Raw genomic sequence first — 20,587 nt, forward strand, 5'->3', positions numbered from 1 at the left:
GGTTCTGGGGTGTAGCAGGGGTCGGAGAGGGGTCCACGGGCAGTATCCGGAGTCTGAGTGAGGTCGGGGATGGGTCCGGGGGCGGAGTCCGGAGTCCAGGCATGGTTGGTGAGGGTCCTAGGTCGGGGGTCCAGGATGGGGGAGGCCGAGGAGAGGTCAGCAGGCAGGGGTCCGGGGGCTCGGCGGGGTGGTAGTGGGGGGTCCGGGGGCAGGAGTTCGGGGTCCGGTTGGCGTCAGAGTGGGGTCCTGGGTCGAAGTCCAAGAGGGGTCTAGGGGTGTGGGTGGGGTCGGGGAGGAGTACCTAGATGGGTCCAGGGGGTTCCGGGCGGGGTCTGGGAAGCTTAGAGGGTCCTAGGCGGGGTCGGGCAGGGGAGTTCCGGGGTCGGGGCCGGAGTTGGGGAGGGGTCCGTAGGGTGGGTTCCGGAGTCAGGGTGGGGTTGGGTCAGGGTCAGAGAGGGGTCCTGGGCAGGGTTCCGGAGTGTGGGTGCGGTTGGGGAGAGGTCCCTAAGGTGGGTTCCGGGGTCGGGGCGGGGTCCCTAGGGTGGGTTCTGGGGTCGGGGCGGGGTTGCGGGGTCGGGGAGGGGTCCGGGAGGGGTCCTCGGGCGGGTTTCTGGGGGATTAGGGTGGAGTGTGGTCGGAGCAGGGTCTGGGCGGGGTCCCGGGCGGGGTTCCGTTCCCGGGTCGCGGTGGGGGCGGGGCGTGTGGGCAGGGTCCGTGGGGAGGGGGGTCAGGGCGGGGCTCCGCGGTCGGGGAGGGGTCCCGGGTGGGGTTCCGGGGGTCGGGGCGGGGTCGGGGCGGGGTTCCGTTCCCGGGTCGCGGTGGGGGCGGGGTGTCTGGGCAGGGTCCGTGGGGAGGGGTTCGGGGCGGGGCCCCGGGGCCAGGGAGGGGTCCCGGGTGGGGTTCCGGGGTCGGAGCAGGGTCTGGGCGGGTCTGGGCGGGTCTGGGCGGGGTCCCGGGCGGGGTTCCGTTCCCGGGTCGCGGTGGGGGCGGGGTGCGTGGGCAGGGTCCGTGGGGAGGGAGGGGGTCGGGGCGGGGCCCCGGGGCCAGGGAGGGGCTCCGGGCGGGGTTCCGGGGTCGGGGAGGGGTCCTCGGGCGGGTTTGTGGGGGATTGGGGCGGAGTGGGGTCGGGGCGGGGTCCCGGGGCGGGTTCCGGGTATCGGGGCGGCGCCGGGGCGGGGTCCGGGGTGGGTTCCGGGCGCGGGGCGGGGATCGGGGCGGGGATCGGGGCGGGGATCGGGGCGGGGATCGGGGCGGGGATCGGGGCGGGCCGGGGCGGGGTCCCGGGTGGGTTCCGGGCGCGGGGCGGGCGCGGAGGGCGGGCCGCGCGGGCGCGCTTCCGCCGGCCGGTGTGGCTCCGGGTCCCGGGGGCGGGCGGGCGGGCGGGTGTCGGCGGCGGCGGCGGCGGCGGGCGGCGCGGAGGCGGCGTCCGGGCAGCCATGTCGCCTTTGTCTGCGGCGCGGGCGGCCGTGCGGGTGTACGCGGCGGGCGCGGCGGTGGTGCTGGCGCAGCTGGTGCGGCGCTGCGTCGGGGGCTTCGCGGAGCCAGGTCAGCGGGGCGCGGGCGCGCGGGCGGCGGGTGGTGCTGCTGGCGGGGCCGGCGGGGCGGGGGCGGGGGCGGCGGGGCCGGGGGGGGGCGCGCTCCTAGCTCGCGGGGGCGGGGGCGGGGGCGGGGGCGCTCCCAGCTCGGCGGGCCTGTGGGGGGGCGAGCGCACCCTGGCTGCTCGCCGCGCGCCCCCTCCCGGGCCCCGGCCGGGCCCGCGCGCCCCCCTCGGTCCCCCTAGCTCCGTCCCTCCCCCGACCTGGGGCCCGGGCGCGCGGCCGGGGCGCCCCCGTGTGCCCCGTTCCCCTGCGCCCGCGGGGAGCGGCCTTCCCGGAAGGCCTGGCCGTGGCCCCGGCGCCCTGGTGCTCGCGGGAGCTGCGGCTGCGGGGCCGGCTCGGTGCGCGGCGCGCGGGCGAGCGGGTGCGGAGCGGCCCGAGCCGGGGAGCCCCGGGGAGCCCCCTGCGAGCCCCCTGCGAGCCGGCGGGGACGCGCGCCCTGCGCTCCGCTCGCCCGGGCGCCGCGCTGCACCCCCGAGCCCCGGGGTCGCGGAAGCCGCAGCCTAAATGCCGGGGGATCCTCGGGCGACGCACAAGTATCTTGCAAACAAAGTATCCGCTGCGGCCTGGAGCGGCGCTACATTGTAGCTACGGGCGCTTCGCCCGGGCCTGGGGGCACCCCGAGGGGCGCACCGCGACCCTCCTGGGCCGAGCGCACGCACCCCGCGCCTCGCTGCCAACTACGCTGGGCGCTTCAACAGCGCTGCTCCCAGCGGCCCACGGCGCTCCACGCTCCCTTTTCTTTCTTTTTCCATAAATACTGCAAGATTCTGTAAGTGCCTTTTTTTCTGCCTTACGGTTTTCCACTTTTTAAACATCTTATTTATGCATGAGAGAGACACAGAGAGAGGCAGAGACTCAGGCAGAGGGAGAAGCAGGCTCCCTGCGGGGAGCCCGATGCGGGACTCGATCCCGGGGCTCCTTCCTCGCCCTGCAGACGCTCAACCGCTGAGCCACCCAGGCGTCCCTTCCTAATGACTTCCTTAATCCCGTTCCCTTTCCTCTGGATTTCGTCATGGTAAGGAGTCAGCACCCGATGCTTACAACACCCAAGATTGTGCTCACGCACTGTGCACACGGGGGGTGATCCTCCTGCACAACAGTGGGCTTCTCCTAGCGAAGGTTTGGGGGTCCTCAAAAGTGATAAGCAGATGCTGCAGGGTGTGTGTCTCTGGGAAGTGGGTGCCCCCGGCCCCCGTGTTGTTTGAGCATCGGCTGCACTTGTGAATTCCTTCCTGTCTCTACCCACTGATGTGGGGCAGCGCACGGGGATCCCGGTGGGCCACGCTTTGCAGAACCTCAGCCCTGAGCCGCAGGAAGGTGTTTGTCCGTGAACCCCACCCTCCCAATCCTCCACCCCGGGGGAGAGGAATCTTGGTTTTACAGGACCTACGCTTTTACCTGTCTGATACCCTGCAATTCATCGCGGTTTTTGTTTCTTTTGACGTATTTACCCGCGTTAGAGCGCAACACAGGGCGAGGAAGGAGGCAGCAGGTATCCCGGAGGCCGGGGATCGACAAGGGAACGCGTGCGCCTTTCCAATCCGCTTGTGAACCGGGAGGCACGGGGGAAAGCCACTCCAAACTGTAGAGCGCCGTTCCTTACGTGTACCCGTGCGATTTCCCTTGGACACGGGCTTGTCACCCGCCTAGGAGCCCGTTCGGGGCACGCCGCGAAAGACGGGGCGAATCTGGGAGTGCGATTCAGAGTTGCGGGGTTGTCACTGCACCAGGACACCAAAACGGGCTTGTTTGGCAAACTTCTTTATGGCGTGTCTACGTGGATGGCTTCTTCCTTTGTTCTTTTTAGTTCTTGATTAAAAATAATCGTGAAAACATTAGAATTCTCATGAAATCACGTGGCAGCCAGAGGAATCCTTGTGTGTGTGCCCAAAGACAATCCTTATAGATATAAAGATGAGTTTTTCCTTGTTGGTGCTACGCGAGCCTCGGCCTGTCTGTGGGGTTAGAAACGGTTTTAGATTCTGGTAGGAGAGTGTTTCTGTCATGTGTTTCCTGGAGGCCCCGTCGCAGTCGCTGTGCCTTTCAAAGCTTTTGTGATTTGCTCCACACTGGACGGTGGCATTTGAACTTTTTGCCCCTGGGACCTGGGGCCTCCAGCTAAACAGTCACAAAGACCCAGTTCCCATTTCCGGTTGGAAGTAGCTGGAAGTTTTCTTTTTCTTTACTTCCTCTTTTTTTTTAATTTTGCGAGCACTGACAGAAAGAGGTCTGTCTTGCACCTTTTCTAAACGGGAATACGCGTGGCACGTACAACGACTGGTGTCACTTAGATGGTCTGAAGGAAGGGAGAGGCGAGAGGTCCGCTGTCCTCGATGTGCACGTTTCCTGATTTCTTACGAGTTACCCCAAACCAGCTCATTACAGACTCAGGATTGATGGTCATGCCTTTGCAGACATGGTCTGATTCCCAGAACCTCTGTGTTCTGGAGACGGTATCCAGGCGGCCCTCGCAGACAGGTGCGTCCACTCACCGTAGCTTAGAATACGTGATTTAATTACCGCATCCGACATCCTGAGGTCGCCCGAAAAACTCAACCCGTGGGTGAGATCCTGCTGCAAGTTGTTGTTCTCTTGGGAGCGATACGTCTCGATGTATCAGAGCGTTTTGAAAAGGAGAGAAAGTCTCTTTGATGGGTTCTCGAGCGCAGTTCCCACATTGTACACATTTTTTATATGTTCCGCTGGAAGTAGGCGGGCATCCGGGTATGGAAAGTATGGTACCCGGGTGTGGTATACCTGCGGAGGCCGCATCCACCCCAAACCATGTCAACCAGCCCGCGGACCGAGCTGTTTGGGAAGGCCTCCTGGTTTCCAGACGACAGGATTTTAAGACGCCTGTCCAGAGAAAGTGAATTCTTGTTGCTTCTGTGGACACGGTGGCTCCAGGCACATGAAACCCTGGGAGATCCCAGCTTCGTGATTTAGGGTTCCTTTCGTTTCAAAAAACAAAACAAAACAAAACAAAAAAAGGAGGATCCCAAACAGTGTTAGTTTATGTAACTTTTACCTGCTAGAAATGAAACCAGAAATGTAAGACCTAGTTAAGAATATATTAAGAATCGCAGTGACAAGCCAGCTGCCTGTAAGTAGCAGTGACACGGTGCTTCAGGTGCAGAATAACGACGTCCTCCAAGACGGAGGGCAGGCTAGTGATCGCGGCGTCCCCGCCCCCGTGTTGCCTGTTAGCAGGCGTCTCGAGCTCCGGGATGCGGGGAAGGCGGCGAGTTCTCTGTGCTGTTGCTTGCACCTCCCCTGGGATGCACTGTGTGGGTGGCTGTGTGGGAAGAAATCTGGCTGTTCTTGCTGGAAAAGGCAGGACTGCGCAGGATCCTGGGGGGGGGGGGGGGGAGACGGTCCCCCAGGGGTGCCTGGACCGCCTGCCTGCATGAGCTGTGAGAGTCTATCTTGAAGAAGCCTTTGCTGGCGACTGTGACCGAAGCCATGGTGGGCCGAGCGGTACGGATGGTGGCGGAAGGTGCCTTATGCAGCCTTACAGGGGCTCCTCTGCTCATCGCCTCCTTTCCTGGGGGGCCCCGGAGATTGAGACGTAACTGTTTGCACCCGAGGAGAGGAAACCCAATTGGAAGGCCCAGCGGGGGCGCCTCCATGAGAACCCGCTTGGCTGGGGATTCCTTGTGCTTGGTGCACAGTGCTTAGCTGGGGTTTCGTGACATGGTTTGGTTAAGTTGATGATACTTATCAGAAGCAGGATAATAGGGCCGTAGGAAGACCTGATACGGGTAGATGGTGTCGCCGGAGTAGGATGTACCGGCCCCTACTCCACACCCAGGGCGAGGCGCCGTGGGTTCCTCCCGCGGTTCCTCCCGACTGGGCCGCAGAGCGTGCAGCCTGGGGGTTCTTCCGTCCAGCCCAGGTTCCACAAAGCCCCATTCATCAGACCTGTTGTGACATCTTCCTGGAAGGCCTCAAGCAGGCCGGGGTGGCAGGGTGTGGCCGTCCCCGGGGACGTGGAGGGTGCGGGGGCATTTTGGGCAAGACGTTGACGCTCAGTACCTTTTATGAGTTTTACCCTTGTCCTAGGACTGCCCTGGATCCGCCTTACGCTAAGTCCCAATGGCTTAAAATGGGAGAACTTCATCCTTTCCAGAAAGTCATCCTCTCCCAGTTCTGGAGAGCGGAGTCTGAGACCCACATTGCTGTGTGAGGCTCCAGGGGACGTTCCTTCCCACTTCTTTCAGCTTCTGGGGGCGGGGAGGGGGGGGCGCTCCTGGCTTGTGGCCCGCGTCCGTCCCACGATCTTGTAATTTCTCGTTTAATCACATCTGGGTCCTGTTTTGAATAAGGTTCGGTTCACAGGTTCTGGGAGTACCTGAATTCTGCTGGGTGGGGGGGGCACCATGCAATCCCCTGGAGACGTCGGCATTTCGCTCTGAACAGATTCCCAACGCTCGGAAAAATGCCTGGTCGGTGCAGGCTGTTCTCTAACCGCCCACCCCCTCCCAGGGTTAAAAAGTTACAGACTTAACAGACACCTTTGAACAGAACCCAGCTGCCGATTTGGGTGTCTCTGCCCTGTCTGGCGGCTCTGAGGGACCCGACATGGGGGCATCAGGGACAACAGGACCCCCCTACCCCGCCGTCCGCCTGGGGGGGCCCGCTCCTTGGTTGTCAGAGCCTCCCTTCCGAGAGCCTGGTGATGCCGGAACCCGTGCACGGCAAATACATATTTGTGCACGCACGTGTGGTTGCCCACGCTGGGCATTTTGAGAAGCTCCGGGGATCAAGATGTCCATTCCTGCCCCGCTAACGTTACCGATGACGGATGTGCCAAAGATAAAAGGAGAACATGCCATGTTCAAAAAGGCGTCGTTTCAAAACATTAAAATTCGGAAAAAAAAAAAAAAAAAAACCAAACCCAAAAACGTTGCAGTGCCTCTTAGCCAACCCAAAGACTGCTCTGTCCAAATTAAAATCTCGCTTTTTGCTTCCTGGATACCCCTGCCTGCCGAACCTCGGGCGCTTTGCAAAAGCCACGCGCACCCGGAAAGGCGGCCCCGTCTGTGGCCCGCGGCTTGGAGACAGAGCTGCCTCGGCGTGGCGTGCGCTCGCTCTTCGCAGGGCAGCCCCCGTGCCTGGGTCCCTTCTCACGCTGTGTTTGTCTTGCTGCTTCTCAGCAGGTGCGCAGGAATGAGTGGAGGCCCCGCAGGCGGGCCGCGGCGGAGAAGCCATGGAGGCGAAAGGCCTGGACCCGTCCCAGACAGACCTCAAGTTAGTGGCTCACCCGCGCGCCAAGAGCAAAGTGTGGAAGTACTTTGGCTTCGACACGAACGCGGAGGGATGCATCCTGCAGTGGAAGAAGATCTACTGCCGCATCTGCATGGCCCAGATCGCCTACTCGGGCAACACCTCCAACCTCTCCTACCACCTGGAGAAGAATCACCCCGACGAGTTCTGTGAGTTCGTCAAGAGCAACACGGAGCAGATGCGCGAGGCCTTTGCCACCGCCTTCTCCAAGCTGAAGCCCGAGGCCTCGCAGCTGACCCCGCCGGACTCGCTCGCCACCAAAGCCGGCCACGGCCACGAGAGCAAGCGGCAGCAGGAGCTCACGGCCGCCGTCATCGGGCTCATCTGCGAGGGCCTGTACCCCGCGTCCATCGTGGACGAGCCGACGTTTAAGGTGCTGCTGAAGACCGCCGACCCCAGGTACGAGATGCCCAGCAGGAAGTACCTGTGCAGCAAGGCCATCCCCGAGAAGTACGGCGCCGTCCGCGAGGCCGTCCTCAAGGAGCTCGGCGACGCGTCCTGGTGCGGCATCTCCACCGACATGTGGAGGAGCGACAACCAGAACCGTGCCTATGTCACGCTGGCCGCGCACTTCCTGGGCGGCGGGGCCCCCGGCTGCCTGTCCGTGGGGTCCCGCTGCCTGAAGACGTTCGAGGTCCCGGAGGACAACACCGCGGAGTCCATCACCAGGGTCCTGTACGAGGCCTTCATCGAATGGGGCATCAGCGCCAAGGTGTTCGGGGCCACCACGGACTGCGGCAAGGACATCGTGAAGGCGTGCTCCCTGCTGGACATCTCGGTGCAGATGCCCTGCCTGGGGCACACGTTCAACGCCGGCATCCAGCAGGCCCTGCAGCTGCCCAAGCTGGCCGGGCTGCTCGCCCGCTGCCGCAAGCTGGTGGAGTACTTCCAGCAGTCCACGGTGGCCATGTACATGCTCTACGAGAAGCAGAAGCAGCAGAACATGGCGCACTGCATGCTGGTGAGCAACCGCGTGGCCTGGTGGGGCAGCACGCTGGCCATGCTGCAGCGCCTCAAGGAGCAGCAGTTTGTCATCGCCGGCGTGCTGGTGGAGGACAGCAACAATCACCACCTCATGCTGGAGACCGCCGAGTGGGCCACCATCGAGGGGCTGGTGGACCTGCTGCAGCCGTTCAAGCAGGTGGCGGAGATGCTGTCCGCCTCCAAGTACCCCACCATCAGCATGGTGAAGCCGCTGCTGCACATGCTGCTCAACACCACCCTCAACATCAAGGAGACGGACTGCAAGGAGGTGAGCATGGCCAAGGAGGTGATCGCCAAGGAGCTGTCCAAGACCTACCAGGAGACCCCGGAGATTGACATGTTCCTGAACGTGGCCACCTTCCTGGACCCCCGCTACAAGCGCCTGCCCTTCCTGTCCGCCTTCGAGCGGCAGCAGGTGGAGAACAGGGTGGTGGAGGAGGCCAAGGGCCTGCTGGACAAGGTCAAGGATGGCGGCTACCGGCCGGCGGCCACTGCCGAGGACAAGATGTACGCGCTGCCCGAGGAGCCGCCCGTGAAGAAGCTGGTGCTGGCGTCCACGCCGCCGCCCACCAGCGTCATCAACAGCATGCTGGCCGAGATCTTCTGCCAGACGGGGGGCGTGGAGGACCAGGAGGAGTGGCACGCACAGGTGGTCGAGGAGCTTAGCAACTTCAAGTCCCAGAAGGTGCTGGGTCTCAACGAGGACCCGCTCAAGTGGTGGTCCGACCGCCTGGCGCTCTTCCCCGTGCTGCCCAAGGTCTTACAGAAGTACTGGTGCGTGGCGGCCACCCGCGTCTTCCCCGAGCGGCTCTTCGGCTCCTCCGCCAACGTGGTCAGCGCCAAGAGGAACCGGCTGGCCCCGGCGCACGTGGACGAGCAGATCTTCCTGTACGAGAATGCGCGCACCGGGGCCGAGGCCGAGCCGGAGGACGAGGACGAGGGCGAGTGGGGCCTGGACCATGAGCAGGTGTTCCCCCTTGGGGATGCTGTGCACGCTGGCTTCTTCGGCATCAGGGACAGCGGCTTTGTGTAGCTGCCGGTGGGTGGACAGGTGGTCACCACGGCGCTGGCCGCTCCGCTGTAAATACCAAGCGCGCGGGGGTGGCCGTGCTGGCGGGAAAAACGTGGGCTACGCACCTTTCCTCTGAGAGCCCCCTCGCATCCCAGCCAAAGCGTAGGGATGCGCTGGGAAGGTTCCAGAAGCCCCTTTACGCACCTGCTGGCTGCCGGTTGCAGATGATAGCTCCCAGAGCAGTGCAGCCAGGAGGGAGGGACAGTGCAGGGAGGGACGGAGGGAGGGAGGCCCCTTCGCTTCCCAGATAAGGAATTCCACCCCCAGGACCAGGTCCTGTTCTCCGCGGGAGGGCTAGCTGTAAACCCAGCTGGGAAAATTAAAAAAAACAAAAAAAAACTCCCACGTCCTTCCAGCCCAGAGGCTGTCAGCAGGCCTTTGCACACCTGTCGCACTCGTGCGCTCCCGTTTACTGTCCAGTCCAGGTGGGTGCGGCTGGGGGACACCGTCTGCAGCCCACGTGCCCCGCGAGGAAGACACAGCAGCTTCAGGTTTGGTGCAAAGCGTGAAAAGGGAACACGGGGCGAAGCCGTGCCAAAAACGAGCAGGAGAAAGGCGTGGGGCGCGCCTCGTCTTCCGCCCTGGCCCTCGCTGCCATTCGCTCTGTGCATGTGGTCCCGTGAGCCCGAGGCACCTGGGTCCTGAGCGTGCTCGTGTGTCCCCGGAGCTTCGGAGGGTCCTCCCTTTCCCCAGGACGAGAGTGGAGACCCTCCTGCCCGCCCTCGGGAACCCTGGTTTTCAAAATTACCAGGGACCGGAATGTGCCCAGGGTGATTGCACTTCTCCCTTGGGGGGCAGGGTGGGGGGTCGAGGGACTCTTGCATTGTGTCTTTTTAACTCTGTGCTGCGAGGGCCGCTGATTTATTTTTTTTAAAACATGGACAACGGGACGCTTTTGCCTTGATGACTACATCCAGGAACCTGGAGCCGCTGGGCACGACGCGCGCGGGCAGCACCTGCGGGCATCCCGGACATTGAGGGAGGCGGATGCCGCCGTGTCCTGCGGAGGTGACCCCCCGCGGGGCCCCTACCAGGAACGAGACTTGGGTCCCGACGACACCGACTGGGTAGGAGGTTTCCTCACGGGATGTGCTTTTTTGTTGTTTTTTTGTTTTGTTCTGTTTCCTATTTAACGCTTTCGAATTTGACTCTTGTTCAATAAACCCGAGAAGCCAGCGGGCTCCTACTTATTTGTGTGATGTGTGTTCATTGGGATGGAAGCCCTCCAGGCGCACGGAGGCTGTCGTGGCTTCCCTGAAAGACGTTCTAGGCCGCGAGGAGAGTCCCTGCCCGGGACGAAGGGTACGTATGGCCCCTTCTGGAGACCTGCGCACCCCTAAACGCAGCGGAATAAAGCCGCCCCTTGGTGACGTGCCGGCCGGGAGCAGGCCTCTCGCGGTTTCCTTCACTGGCTGGTCTTCGCAGGCCAGTGGTCTTGGAAGCCAGGGCCTCTCGAAGCGGTGAGCAGACACCTGTGGGGAGGGGAGGACCTGGTGCTGGTGCCACGGGGACGCAGGCGACGCGCGGGGTTCCCCGGGGAGTGTGTGTAGGGCCGTGTCATGGTGACGCAGCTGGTGCGTGGGATTCCCCGGGAACATGTGAGTGCCCGTGCCATGGTGACGCAGCTGATGCGCGGGGTTCCCCATGGAGCGCGTGTACCCGTGTGTCACAGTGACGCAGCTGGTGTGTGGGGTTCCCCGTGGAGCGCGTGTACTCCCTTGTCACGGTGACGCAGCCCGTGGGCGGGGTTCCCTGGAGAACACGTGAGCACTCGTGCCATGGTGACACGGTGATGCGTGAGGGTCCTCGTGTAGCATGTGTATGCCCATGTCGTGGTGACAAAGCCGGTGCGTGGGGTTCCCCGAGAACACGTGAGCGCCCATGCCATGGTGACGCAGCCCGTGGGCAGGGTTCCCTGGAGAACACGTGAGTGCCTGTGCCATGGTGACGCAAGTGATGCGTGGGGTTCCCCGTGGAGCGCGCATACGCCCGTGTCACATGATGTAGCCAGTGTGTGGGGTTCCCCGAGAACACGTGAGCGCCCATGCCATGGTGACGCAGCCTGTGCGCGGGGTTCCCTGGAGAACACGTGAGCGCTCGTGTCAGGCGGCGCAGCCAGTAGGCAGGGTTCCCCGGGGAACACGTGACCACTCACGTCACGGTGACGCAACACCAGTGCGGGGTTCTCGAGAACACGTATGCGCTGGAGCCACGGTGGCGCAACCAGTGGGCGGGGTTCCCCAGAGAACACGTGAGTATCCACGTCATGGTGACGCAGGTGATGTGCTGGGTTCCCTGGAGCATGTGTGCGCGGGAGCCATGGTGAGGCAGCCGGTGGGCAGGGTTCCCCAGAGAACACATGAGTATCCACGTCATGGTGACGCAGGTGATGTGCGGGTTCCCTGGAGCACGTGTGCGCTGGAGCCACGGTGACGCAGCCCATGCACGGGGTTCCCCATGGTGGAGCATGTGTGCACCTCTGTCAGGTGACGCAGCCGGTGGGAGGGGTTCCCCGGAGAACACGTAACCGCCTGTGTCACGGTGACGCAATCCGAGTGCGGGGTTCCCTAGAGAACACGTATGTGCTGGAGCCACGTATGTGATGCAGCCCGAGTGTGGAGGTCCCTGGAGAACCCGTGAGCACAGGGGTCAGGGTGACGCAGCCGATGCGCACGGGCCGATCTGTGGGGTTCCCCGTGGAGCACGTGTGGGCCGTGGCATGGTGATGCAGGTGATGCGTGGCGTTCCCTGTGGAGCGCGTGTGCGCCCATGTCATGGTGACGCAGCCGCTGTGTGGGGTTCCCCAAGAACACGTGAGCGCCTGTGGCATGGTGACAGGTGATGCCTGGGGTCCCCTGTGGAGCGCGTGTGCGCCGGAGCCATGGTAACATAGCTGGTGGGCGGGGTTCCCCGGAGGACACGTGAGCGCCCGCCTCAGGGTGACGCAGGTGATGTGCGGGGTTTCCTGGAGCACGTGTGCGCCGGATGCGTAACGCAGCCCGTGGGCGGGGTTGGTTCCCCAGAGAACATGTGAGTCCCCGCGTCAGGGGTCAGGGTGACGCAGCCGATGCGCACAGGGTGACCCGTGGGGTTCCCGTGGAGCACGTGCAGGCCGTGCCACGGTGAGGCGGCTGGTGCGCAGGGTTCCCTGGACAGCACATGTGCGCCCTTGCCTGGTGCACACCTGTGCATGCGCTTCCCTGGGCACACGGACCCCGGCCTGCACGCATCCCCGTGCTCACACTCTGCTTCTACGCACAAGTGTGCGTCTCTGGCTGTTACGCTCACATCTGACTCTAAAGCCCTAAGTCTGAGCTGCGGTTGATTTCATTATATCTATTTTCTGGACAGAAGGGTTACCCAGGGGGTGCTCTCCCGGTCGGTTCTGGGGCGCCATGGATGCGGATCCCGCTCAGTGCGGTTCTATGTGGGAGCCGCTCGCAGGAGCCAGCGCTGTAGCGGGACACGCTGTCCCCGACCAAGGAAGTACCTGTGTCCTCGTGGAGCACGCGGTCCCCGAGGCCATCGTCCCACTGGGCTGTGGCCCTGCACGTGTGACGCAGCGTGGGCGCACAGGACACCTGGAGGCTCCCATCTGCCCTGCGGTCTTGCATGAGCCCTGCGGTCGCCGCTTCAGCCGTGTGCACATGGGGAACCCTTGTAGGGACACCCACAGCATCCTTTAGGCGCGCACGCCCTGGCTGCCTTCCCGACCTTGACGGCGGCTCCTTCCTTGTGCGCTCGTCTGGATCCCGGGGTTTGCCCTGTTTCTTTCCAGCCCGGGCGGGTCATTTGCGGGTTATGCGGTTCTGTATCGCATTTGCCCAGCGAGGCGGGCCGCACCACGTGTCCGTGAGGTCAGGCCGCGGGGTGACCGCCCTGGGAGCGCACGGCCCTACCCGCTCAGGCATGAGAAGGAACAGGGGCATCCCTGGGGTTCTCACGTCACCTCCTGAGTGGCTGCAGGAGCTCAGGCCATCTGCACGCACCCTGGACACCACAGCTGGATTCTTAACTTGGGGCATGCGCATTCCGGGGGGTGGACAGAGGTAGGAGGACATGCACTTGCCTGTTTAGCGTGTGCCTGTGCTGTTCTGACACTTTCCATCTTGTGGTGTCGGGGTCTCCAAACTGGCCCCCTTGGCCGCATCCTCCTGAGCTTTGCTGGCTTCCTTGGTGGCACTCTGCACGTGCAAGGCCTCCCACCTTTCCTTTGCGTGGCCACCGCAGTTCCGATGAAGCCCACCATCCTCTCCTCAGGGGTCCCGAGGCGTGCACACCAGCCCCATTGTGTTAGCCCCTGACATAATCCTGTGCCCACACCCCACTTTCCCAGGACGTGACTGCAGCCGCCGTGCGGTACAAGAGCCCTGCTTGACGGAAATACAGACCCAGTGTCCCTTCTAGGGACCCCTGATTCCGAAGCTGCGTGGTCTCTGGGTTCCCCAGGTGCCCACCAGTACCCTGTAGTCTGCGTCTCCAGGGTTGGGGGGCTTTGTGCGGCCCCTTTGTTGGGGATGTTGGCCTTGGTTATTCTGGAAAGATTCTCCTAATATCTGCCCGGTGTTTTGACCCCGGTCACAGGCAAGCCTTGGTGGCAAGGTGGTCGCAAGTCCCACCTCCTGATTCCAGAGCAGTTTGTCTGGCGTCTCCATTGTCCCAGACATGCTGGATTCTCCCAGTGACACGGGACGAGGCATGTGCATCGCAGCTGGCAGCTGGCACATGCTGGGGGAGCGCTTGCTTCAGGAGGCCCTTCCTTGGGGCAAAGGGCCAGGGCGTTCTCCGTTGGAGCGATGCAGCCCTGAGGCCTCTGTGCCTGTCTCCAAAGTGGGGCGGCTCCCAAGAGCGCTGATCACGGGGTCCCAGGCACCAGCGCTTCTCGTCTCAGACGGTGGCAGTTCTGGGACATGGTACTTGATGGGTACTGCGTGCCCATCCATCTATCCATGTATCTATCCATCCATCCATCCATCCATCCATCCACCCATCTTCATGCCCATCTATCTCTCCATCCATGCATCCATCCACCCACCCACCCACGCATCTATATATCTATCCATCCGTTCACCTATCTACATGCCCATCCATCCACCCATGTGTCCATCCATCCATCCATCCATCCATCCATCAATCCATTTATCCATCGATTGATCTATCAATCCATCCATCCACCCATCTACATGCCCATCCATCCTTCCTATACTTTTATGGTTAAGCTGAAGGTGCATTGAGTGACTTTTATTCTCCCTTCATGACATTTAACGAGTTGATGACACTTCCTTATAGGACACCCGTCACTGATTGACGCGTCATGGATTTACAGTTTTGCCCACTTTCTAAGTCATACCAGAAGAACCCGTGTGATTCCTATGGTGCAGCCTCCCCAGGTCATGGGGAACCTTGGAGGACTGGACCTTTTGTATTTCTGTCCCAGGGGAGTTGGGTAGAGCATCAGCCTGCACTCGGTGTCCAGTCCCCTGCGTCCTCGGCTGACATGGCTCCCACCCCTTCACACACTTGGCCAGGGAGATAGATAGGACATTTTTCATAGGGTCAGGTCACCAGACTGTGAAGTCAGCTGCCAGCAGGGGACGCTAAGGCAGGGCCCTGTTGGCGACGGGCAGCATGGCTGTAGGCCTGCCTTGGGACCACACAGCCCGGGCAGGGGTTCTGCAGCGGGACACACATGGGGAGTTCCAGGCAGGGCAAAGACACCCGGATGCAGGCATCTGAGCCAGCAACAGGCTGCCTGGCGGGTGTCTGGCACGAAGGACGCCCCGTTGGAGGGGCCAGTGCTGGTCTGAGAACCAGGAGCTCCAATGTCCAAGGGCAGGAGATGGTGAACACGTGGGCTCCAGCAGCGACGGCGCATTCTCCCCCTTCTTCCATGTTTTTGGGTGCTTTTCAGACCATCAACTGATTCAGCAGGGCCCACCCACACTGCAGGAGCCCCTGGGCTTTACTCAGTGCCCCGAATTGGGTGCTCATCTCTTCCAGGAACACTCTCGCAGACAGACACACCCAGGAGGAAGGTGTAACCAGCCCTCTAGGCTTCCCTCCACCCAGTCGGCTTGACACGGATGATGATCCCTCACATGAACTGGCGGCTCCCACGAGTGACTGGAGTGAAGACGCTGGGCCAGGTCTTGACTGTCACATCCCCAGGAACCACACCGCTTTCCCAGGGTGCTCACAGTTTGTTTTCCAGCCCACAGGAGGGGTGGAGCTCATAACCACTTGCACAAGGGTGCTCCTCGGATAATCCCAGCAATACGCCTGTAAAGCGCCCTCTGTGTTTTCTACATGGGGTGTTTCTGGGACCGCCGGGGCTCCTCCCCAGACAGCTATGTCCTTGGGTGTTGGCTCTTCCTGAACACCACATCTGGCATCTTCTTTTCTTTACTATTATTATTTAATTTTATTTTTTTATTTTTATTTTTATTTTTTTTTTAAATTTATTTATTTATGATACACACAGAGAGAGAGAGAGAGAGGCAGAGACACAGGCAGAGGGAGAAGCAGGCTCCATGCACCGGGAGCCCGACGTGGGACTCGATCCCGGGACTCCAGGATCACGCCCTGGGCCAAAGGCAGGCGCCAAACCGCTGCGCCACCCAGGGATCCCTAATTTTATTTTTTAAAGAACAACTTTAGGTGCACCCTATAACAAAAATACCCAGCATGCAAATAAATGTGTCCAGCAGCAACATTGTGGGGAACACACAGAAATTTCCCATGTACCCCTGTGACCACACACATGCACAGCCTCCCCCGTGTTCATCCCAGCCCCACAAATGGTTGATTTTCTATAATTGATGAACCCACACCAACCCCATCATCCTCATACAGATGCATTCTTTATGTTAGCGCTTCTTCTTGGGAGTTGTGCATTCTATGAGTTTGCACGTCGCCAGTGACACATGTGCAGTTATAGTGCCATGTAGACTATCATCCATTCATCCCTCCATTTATCCATCCATCCATCCATCATCCTTCCATCCCCTCATCCACCCACATGTCCATCTATGCATCCATCTATCCATCTATCCATGCATCCATGCATCCATCCATCCATCCATCCATGCATCCATCATCTATCCATCCATCCATCCATCCATCCATCCCCTCCCTCATCCACCCACATGTTCATCTATGCATCCATCTATCCATCTATCCATACATCCATGCATCCATCCATCCATCCATCCATCCATGCATCCATCATTCATCCATCCATCCATCCATCCATCCATCCCCTCATCCACCCACATGTCCATCTATGCATCCATCTATCCATCTATCCATGCATCCATCCATCCATCCATCCATGCATCCATCATCCATCCATCCATGCATCCATCATCCATCCATCCATCCATCCATCCCCTCATCCACCCACATGTCCATCTATGCATCCATCTATCCATCTATCCATGCATCCATGCATCCATCCATCCATCCATCCATGCATCCATCATTCATCCATCCATCCATCCATCCATCCATCCCCTCATCCACCCACATGGCCATCTATGCATCCATCTATCCATCTATCCATGCATCCATGCATCCATCCATCCATGCATCCATCATCCATCCATCCATCCATCCATCCATGCATCCATCATCCATCCATCCATCCATGCATCCATCATCCATCCATCCATCCATCCATCCATCCCCTCATCCACCCACATGTCCATCTATGCATCCATCTATCCATCTATCCATGCATCCATCCATCCATCCATCCGTGCATCCATCATCCATCCATCCATGCATCCATCATCCATCCATCCATCCATCCCCTCATCCACCCACATGTCCATCTATGCATCCATCTATCCATCTATCCATGCATCCATGCATCCATCCATCCTTCCATCCATGCATCCATCATTCATCCATCCATCCATCCATCCATCCATCCCCTCATCCACCCACATGGCCATCTATGCATCCATCTATCCATCTATCCATGCATCCATGCATCCATCCATCCATGCATCCATCATCCATCCATCCATCCATCCATCCATGCATCCATCATCCATCCATCCATCCATGCATCCATCATCCATCCATCCATCCATCCATCCCCTCATCCACCCACATGGCCATCTATGCATCCATCTATCCATCTATCCATGCATCCATGCATCCATGCATCCATCATCCATCCATCCATCCATCCATCCATGCATCCATCATCCATCCATCCATCCATGCATCCATCATCCATCCATCCATCCATCCATCCCCTCATCCACCCACACGTCCATGTATCCATCCATCTTTCACTTCTCAGTATGTGTTTCGGGTAGCTTCCTGGCTTCTCACAGCTCCATAGCTCGTTTCTATTTAGCACTGAGTAATATTCCCCGGCCCAGATGGACCGCACTTGATGCATCCATCCACCTGCTAAAGGTCACCTTGGTCGCTTTCATAATCTTTTCAAGGAAGGCAGACTGTGCCCTAATCCTTTTGGGGTCGGAACATGGACAAGGCAGTTTTCCGACCATATTGTCTGAGGCCACTTCTGGGGCCTGCTGGGTCTCTGAGATGCGTCCCTGGTCACCTGACCACAGGGAGCCCCCGTTTCAAGCCCGGGGCACAGAGCAGCTTCCCTGCGTCCAGATGGGCATTTGGAGGAAGCACATAGCTTGTAGGACCGCATGGTGCACATGAGATTCCACCAAGAGCCTGGGAATGGGGAGGGCTGGCCCAGGACGGAAGGAATTCCAGCCGTGCGCCCCGCCCTCCCCATCTCGTCATGTCACCCCATGTCTGTGATGCACAAGGGGCGGTGGGGCGGTGTGGTCCATCCTCGGTTGCTTGGAGCTGCCATCTGCAGGGTGACGTGTGCCGCTCCCGTACGTGTCGGTCTGCCGGCAGCGGTCACGGGTGTTAGTGGCGGCAGCAACTGTGGGATGGCAGGCTCATGACCACACAAGGGGAGCTTGTTGGGGTGAATAGGGCCCGGTGGCCGGCTCCTGTGCGTCCTGCCCTTCTGCCCCTGAGGGCACCGTGGCACCTTCTCCTGGCATCTGTGCCAGCTTACCACATTGTGCAGACACACTGGGCTGAACTGGGCGCCCGGGCCTCCAGTCACAAGGACGAGCCACCGTGTGGACAATGGCACCATGTTGGCGCCTCCTCCATGCTTTTCTTTGGCCCAGCTGGCTGCCCCCTGCCCGGGTCCCTGCCACCTCTGTCGCTGACCTCGGGCCTCACGTCACCTCCACATTCAATGAGGAGGTCCTGCCTTTCCAAGGAACCTGCCACGTGCAGGGCGTTAGGCACCATGGCCCCGTCCGTCTTGCTTCCCTCCAAGCGCGTTTTTGGGGTGGCCGCTCTCTCTGGTCCTCCTGTTGTGCGTGCTTGATGCAGTGGCCTCCCTCAGGAAGGCCCTCGCTCACCGAGCAGACTCCACGCTTCGGGGTGGTTGGTGTCGGCCCCTTCGTTGAGCAGCACGATGTGTATTTTGTGACGGTTAATTTTACGTGTCCCCTACGCTGGGCTGTGCATGCAGACCTGTGGTCCAGCGCTCGTTTGGATGTCGTAGGGACGTATTTCTACACGAGGCAAACATTACAACCAGTAGCCTTTGAATCAAGCAGGTGACTCTGTGTAGAGTGGGTGGGCCTTGTCCAATCAGTCGACAGCTTCGTGAGAAAACAGACTGCCCTCCCCCTTGCTGGTGGAGGTGATTTTTTTTTCCTTTTTTGATGTTGTTTTGACGCTTTTTATCTCCTCATAACCCGAATTCCTTTCCCACATCATCCTACATCACGTAGTAATTGCTATCTTATCTTTTCCCCTTGGATCGTTTCTCTGTGGTTTATTGGAATCCAAGCCTACGGGGGTGGAAAATACTTGGGTTTGTCTGGATGGTTCTTTTCTTGATGGTGACATTATCAACAGCCTTCCTTCCTTCCTTCCTTCCTTCCTTCCTTCCTTCCTTCCTTCCTTCCTTCCTTCCTTCCTTCCCATTCATTTAGTTAAGGGAGAGGGAGACTGAGGAAGTCTTCAAGCAGACCCTGCTAACTGCAGAGCCTCATGCAATGCTTGATCCCCTGGCCCTGAGATCCCGACCTGAGCTTCCAGTTCATTCCTTTTCTAGCAATGCATATGACCCTATTATGGGATATGCCCCCCCACACCCCGTAGTGTTACTGGGCTTAGTTGGCATGACATCCTGCACGTCAAACGGCAGAGCTGCTTGTGTAGAATTTCAGAAAGGTCACGGGCATGTTTTCAACGTGGTGGTTGCTTTGTTTTCCCTCCACTGAGATTTTCTTAGAAATGGAATCGTGTCCTACGTGGTCTTGGGGACCCTGACTTCTGTCCGTGAGCATCGTGTGTTCGTGGTCTGTGCACACGGTAGCAGGTGTCCGAGCTCCGTTCCTTTTCATGGCTGAGTAATAGTCCATCCGTGGATCCGTTGGTCCACTTGGGTTGTTTCCATGGCTACTGTGAATAACGCTGTTCTGAGCCCTGCTGCACACACACGTACATGCTTCCGCCTCTCCTGGGTAGATGGGTACCGGGGAGCGGGACCGCCGGACCGCGTGGTTTCTCCTTCACGTTCCAGGATGCCCGTGGCATTTTAGGTTCCCACCAGCCACGCGCGACAATCCGCATTTCCCTCCATCCTTGGCAACTAGTGGGCGCGAAGCGAGATCCCACTCCCGTTTTGGTTTGCGTGTCCCGAGAGGCGGACGGTGCAGGGCATCCTTTCGGGTGCTTGCGTCACAGAGCGCCATTCTCACGTCCCAGCGGGGAATAGGAACGCATTATTTGATGGCCAAGGACGGAATGCACCGGAGACCGCCTGGCGGCCACATGGAGCAGTGGTGTGTACACAGCCCTCAGCATTTGGGGAAAGGACTGAGACGTGCATTTACCAGCAGCTCCGACGTGAGCCGTAAAACACACTGGCATTTCCAACACAACCGGGCAGAAGCCAAGATGGCAAAGACTTCCCTGTTGTTAAATTTGCCTTTTTTTTTTCTTTTTTAAAGCGGATTATATGACGTGGCTCGAGATTATTAGACTTCTTATGTCTGTCCTTGCAAATCCCCGTAGTTCACACGCAATTGCAAAGAAGAATATAGAGAAACCTCGCGGACACTTTACCTGCTTCCCCCCTCCCCTTGCCAAACTGTAGTGCGCGACCCCAACGCACGTGTCAGCGGGCGTGCGAGGCATCGCTCTTCTACCCACACCTCGCCGTTTTCTCAGGTACCCACCCGTGCGTTGCCGGGGTTCGCGGCCTGGGATCTCCTTGCACGTACAGGGTGGTGCCTCCCTCATCACGGTCAAGATGCAAAGCGTGTTTCCCGCCTCGGGCTTCCCACCTGCATGCATCCCTCACCCCCGGCAAACCGCTCGTCTGTTCTGCGCTTCCACGGCGCCGTCGCTTCAGGACTGCCACAGAAACGGCCTCGCACGCCATGCAACCCTTTTCAAATTGCTTTTTTTTTTTTCTCTCCCCCCCTCGGTCTCCAAACTGGGCATAATTTCCTGGAGGGTCCTTCCCAGACGTCACTAGGACAGTAAGGCTTTCTTTTGGAAGAGCACCTGTAACAACTCTTGCACGCGACGACATTCCCACTGAAGACCTGTGTCTTCTCAGCGAGGC

General features: G+C 60.0%; 2 protein-coding genes across 2 annotated transcripts in view; both read left to right on the forward strand.

Moving 5' to 3' along the window:
* The first annotated feature begins 1,403 nt into the window (after window positions 1–1,403).
* Window positions 1,404–10,126, forward strand: ZBED1 (zinc finger BED-type containing 1). The gene is made up of 2 exons (XM_077888789.1): window positions 1,404–1,545; window positions 6,755–10,126. Exon 2 carries the CDS (start codon window positions 6,808–6,810, stop codon window positions 8,899–8,901), a length of 2,094 nt encoding a protein of 697 aa, XP_077744915.1. The 5' UTR covers window positions 1,404–1,545; window positions 6,755–6,807; the 3' UTR covers window positions 8,902–10,126.
* Window positions 1,412–20,587, forward strand: part of DHRSX (dehydrogenase/reductase X-linked) — a 139,145-nt gene continuing 119,969 nt past the window's right edge. Inside the window, exon 1 of the mRNA XM_077888790.1 lies at window positions 1,412–1,545. Coding sequence (XP_077744916.1) covers window positions 1,437–1,545 — 109 coding nt within the window. The 5' untranslated portion in view covers window positions 1,412–1,436. The remainder of the gene's footprint in view (window positions 1,546–20,587) is intronic.

The sequence above is a fragment of the Canis aureus genome, chromosome X (genome assembly GCF_053574225.1).
Source record: "Canis aureus isolate CA01 chromosome X, VMU_Caureus_v.1.0, whole genome shotgun sequence".
Taxonomy (NCBI): domain Eukaryota; kingdom Metazoa; phylum Chordata; class Mammalia; order Carnivora; family Canidae; genus Canis; species Canis aureus.

Bases quoted from the DNA above. Each gene is read 5' to 3' on its own strand.
- ZBED1 (XM_077888789.1), top strand. From the start codon at position 6,808: ATGGAGGCGAAAGGCCTGGACCCGTCCCAGACAGACCTCAAGTTAGTG.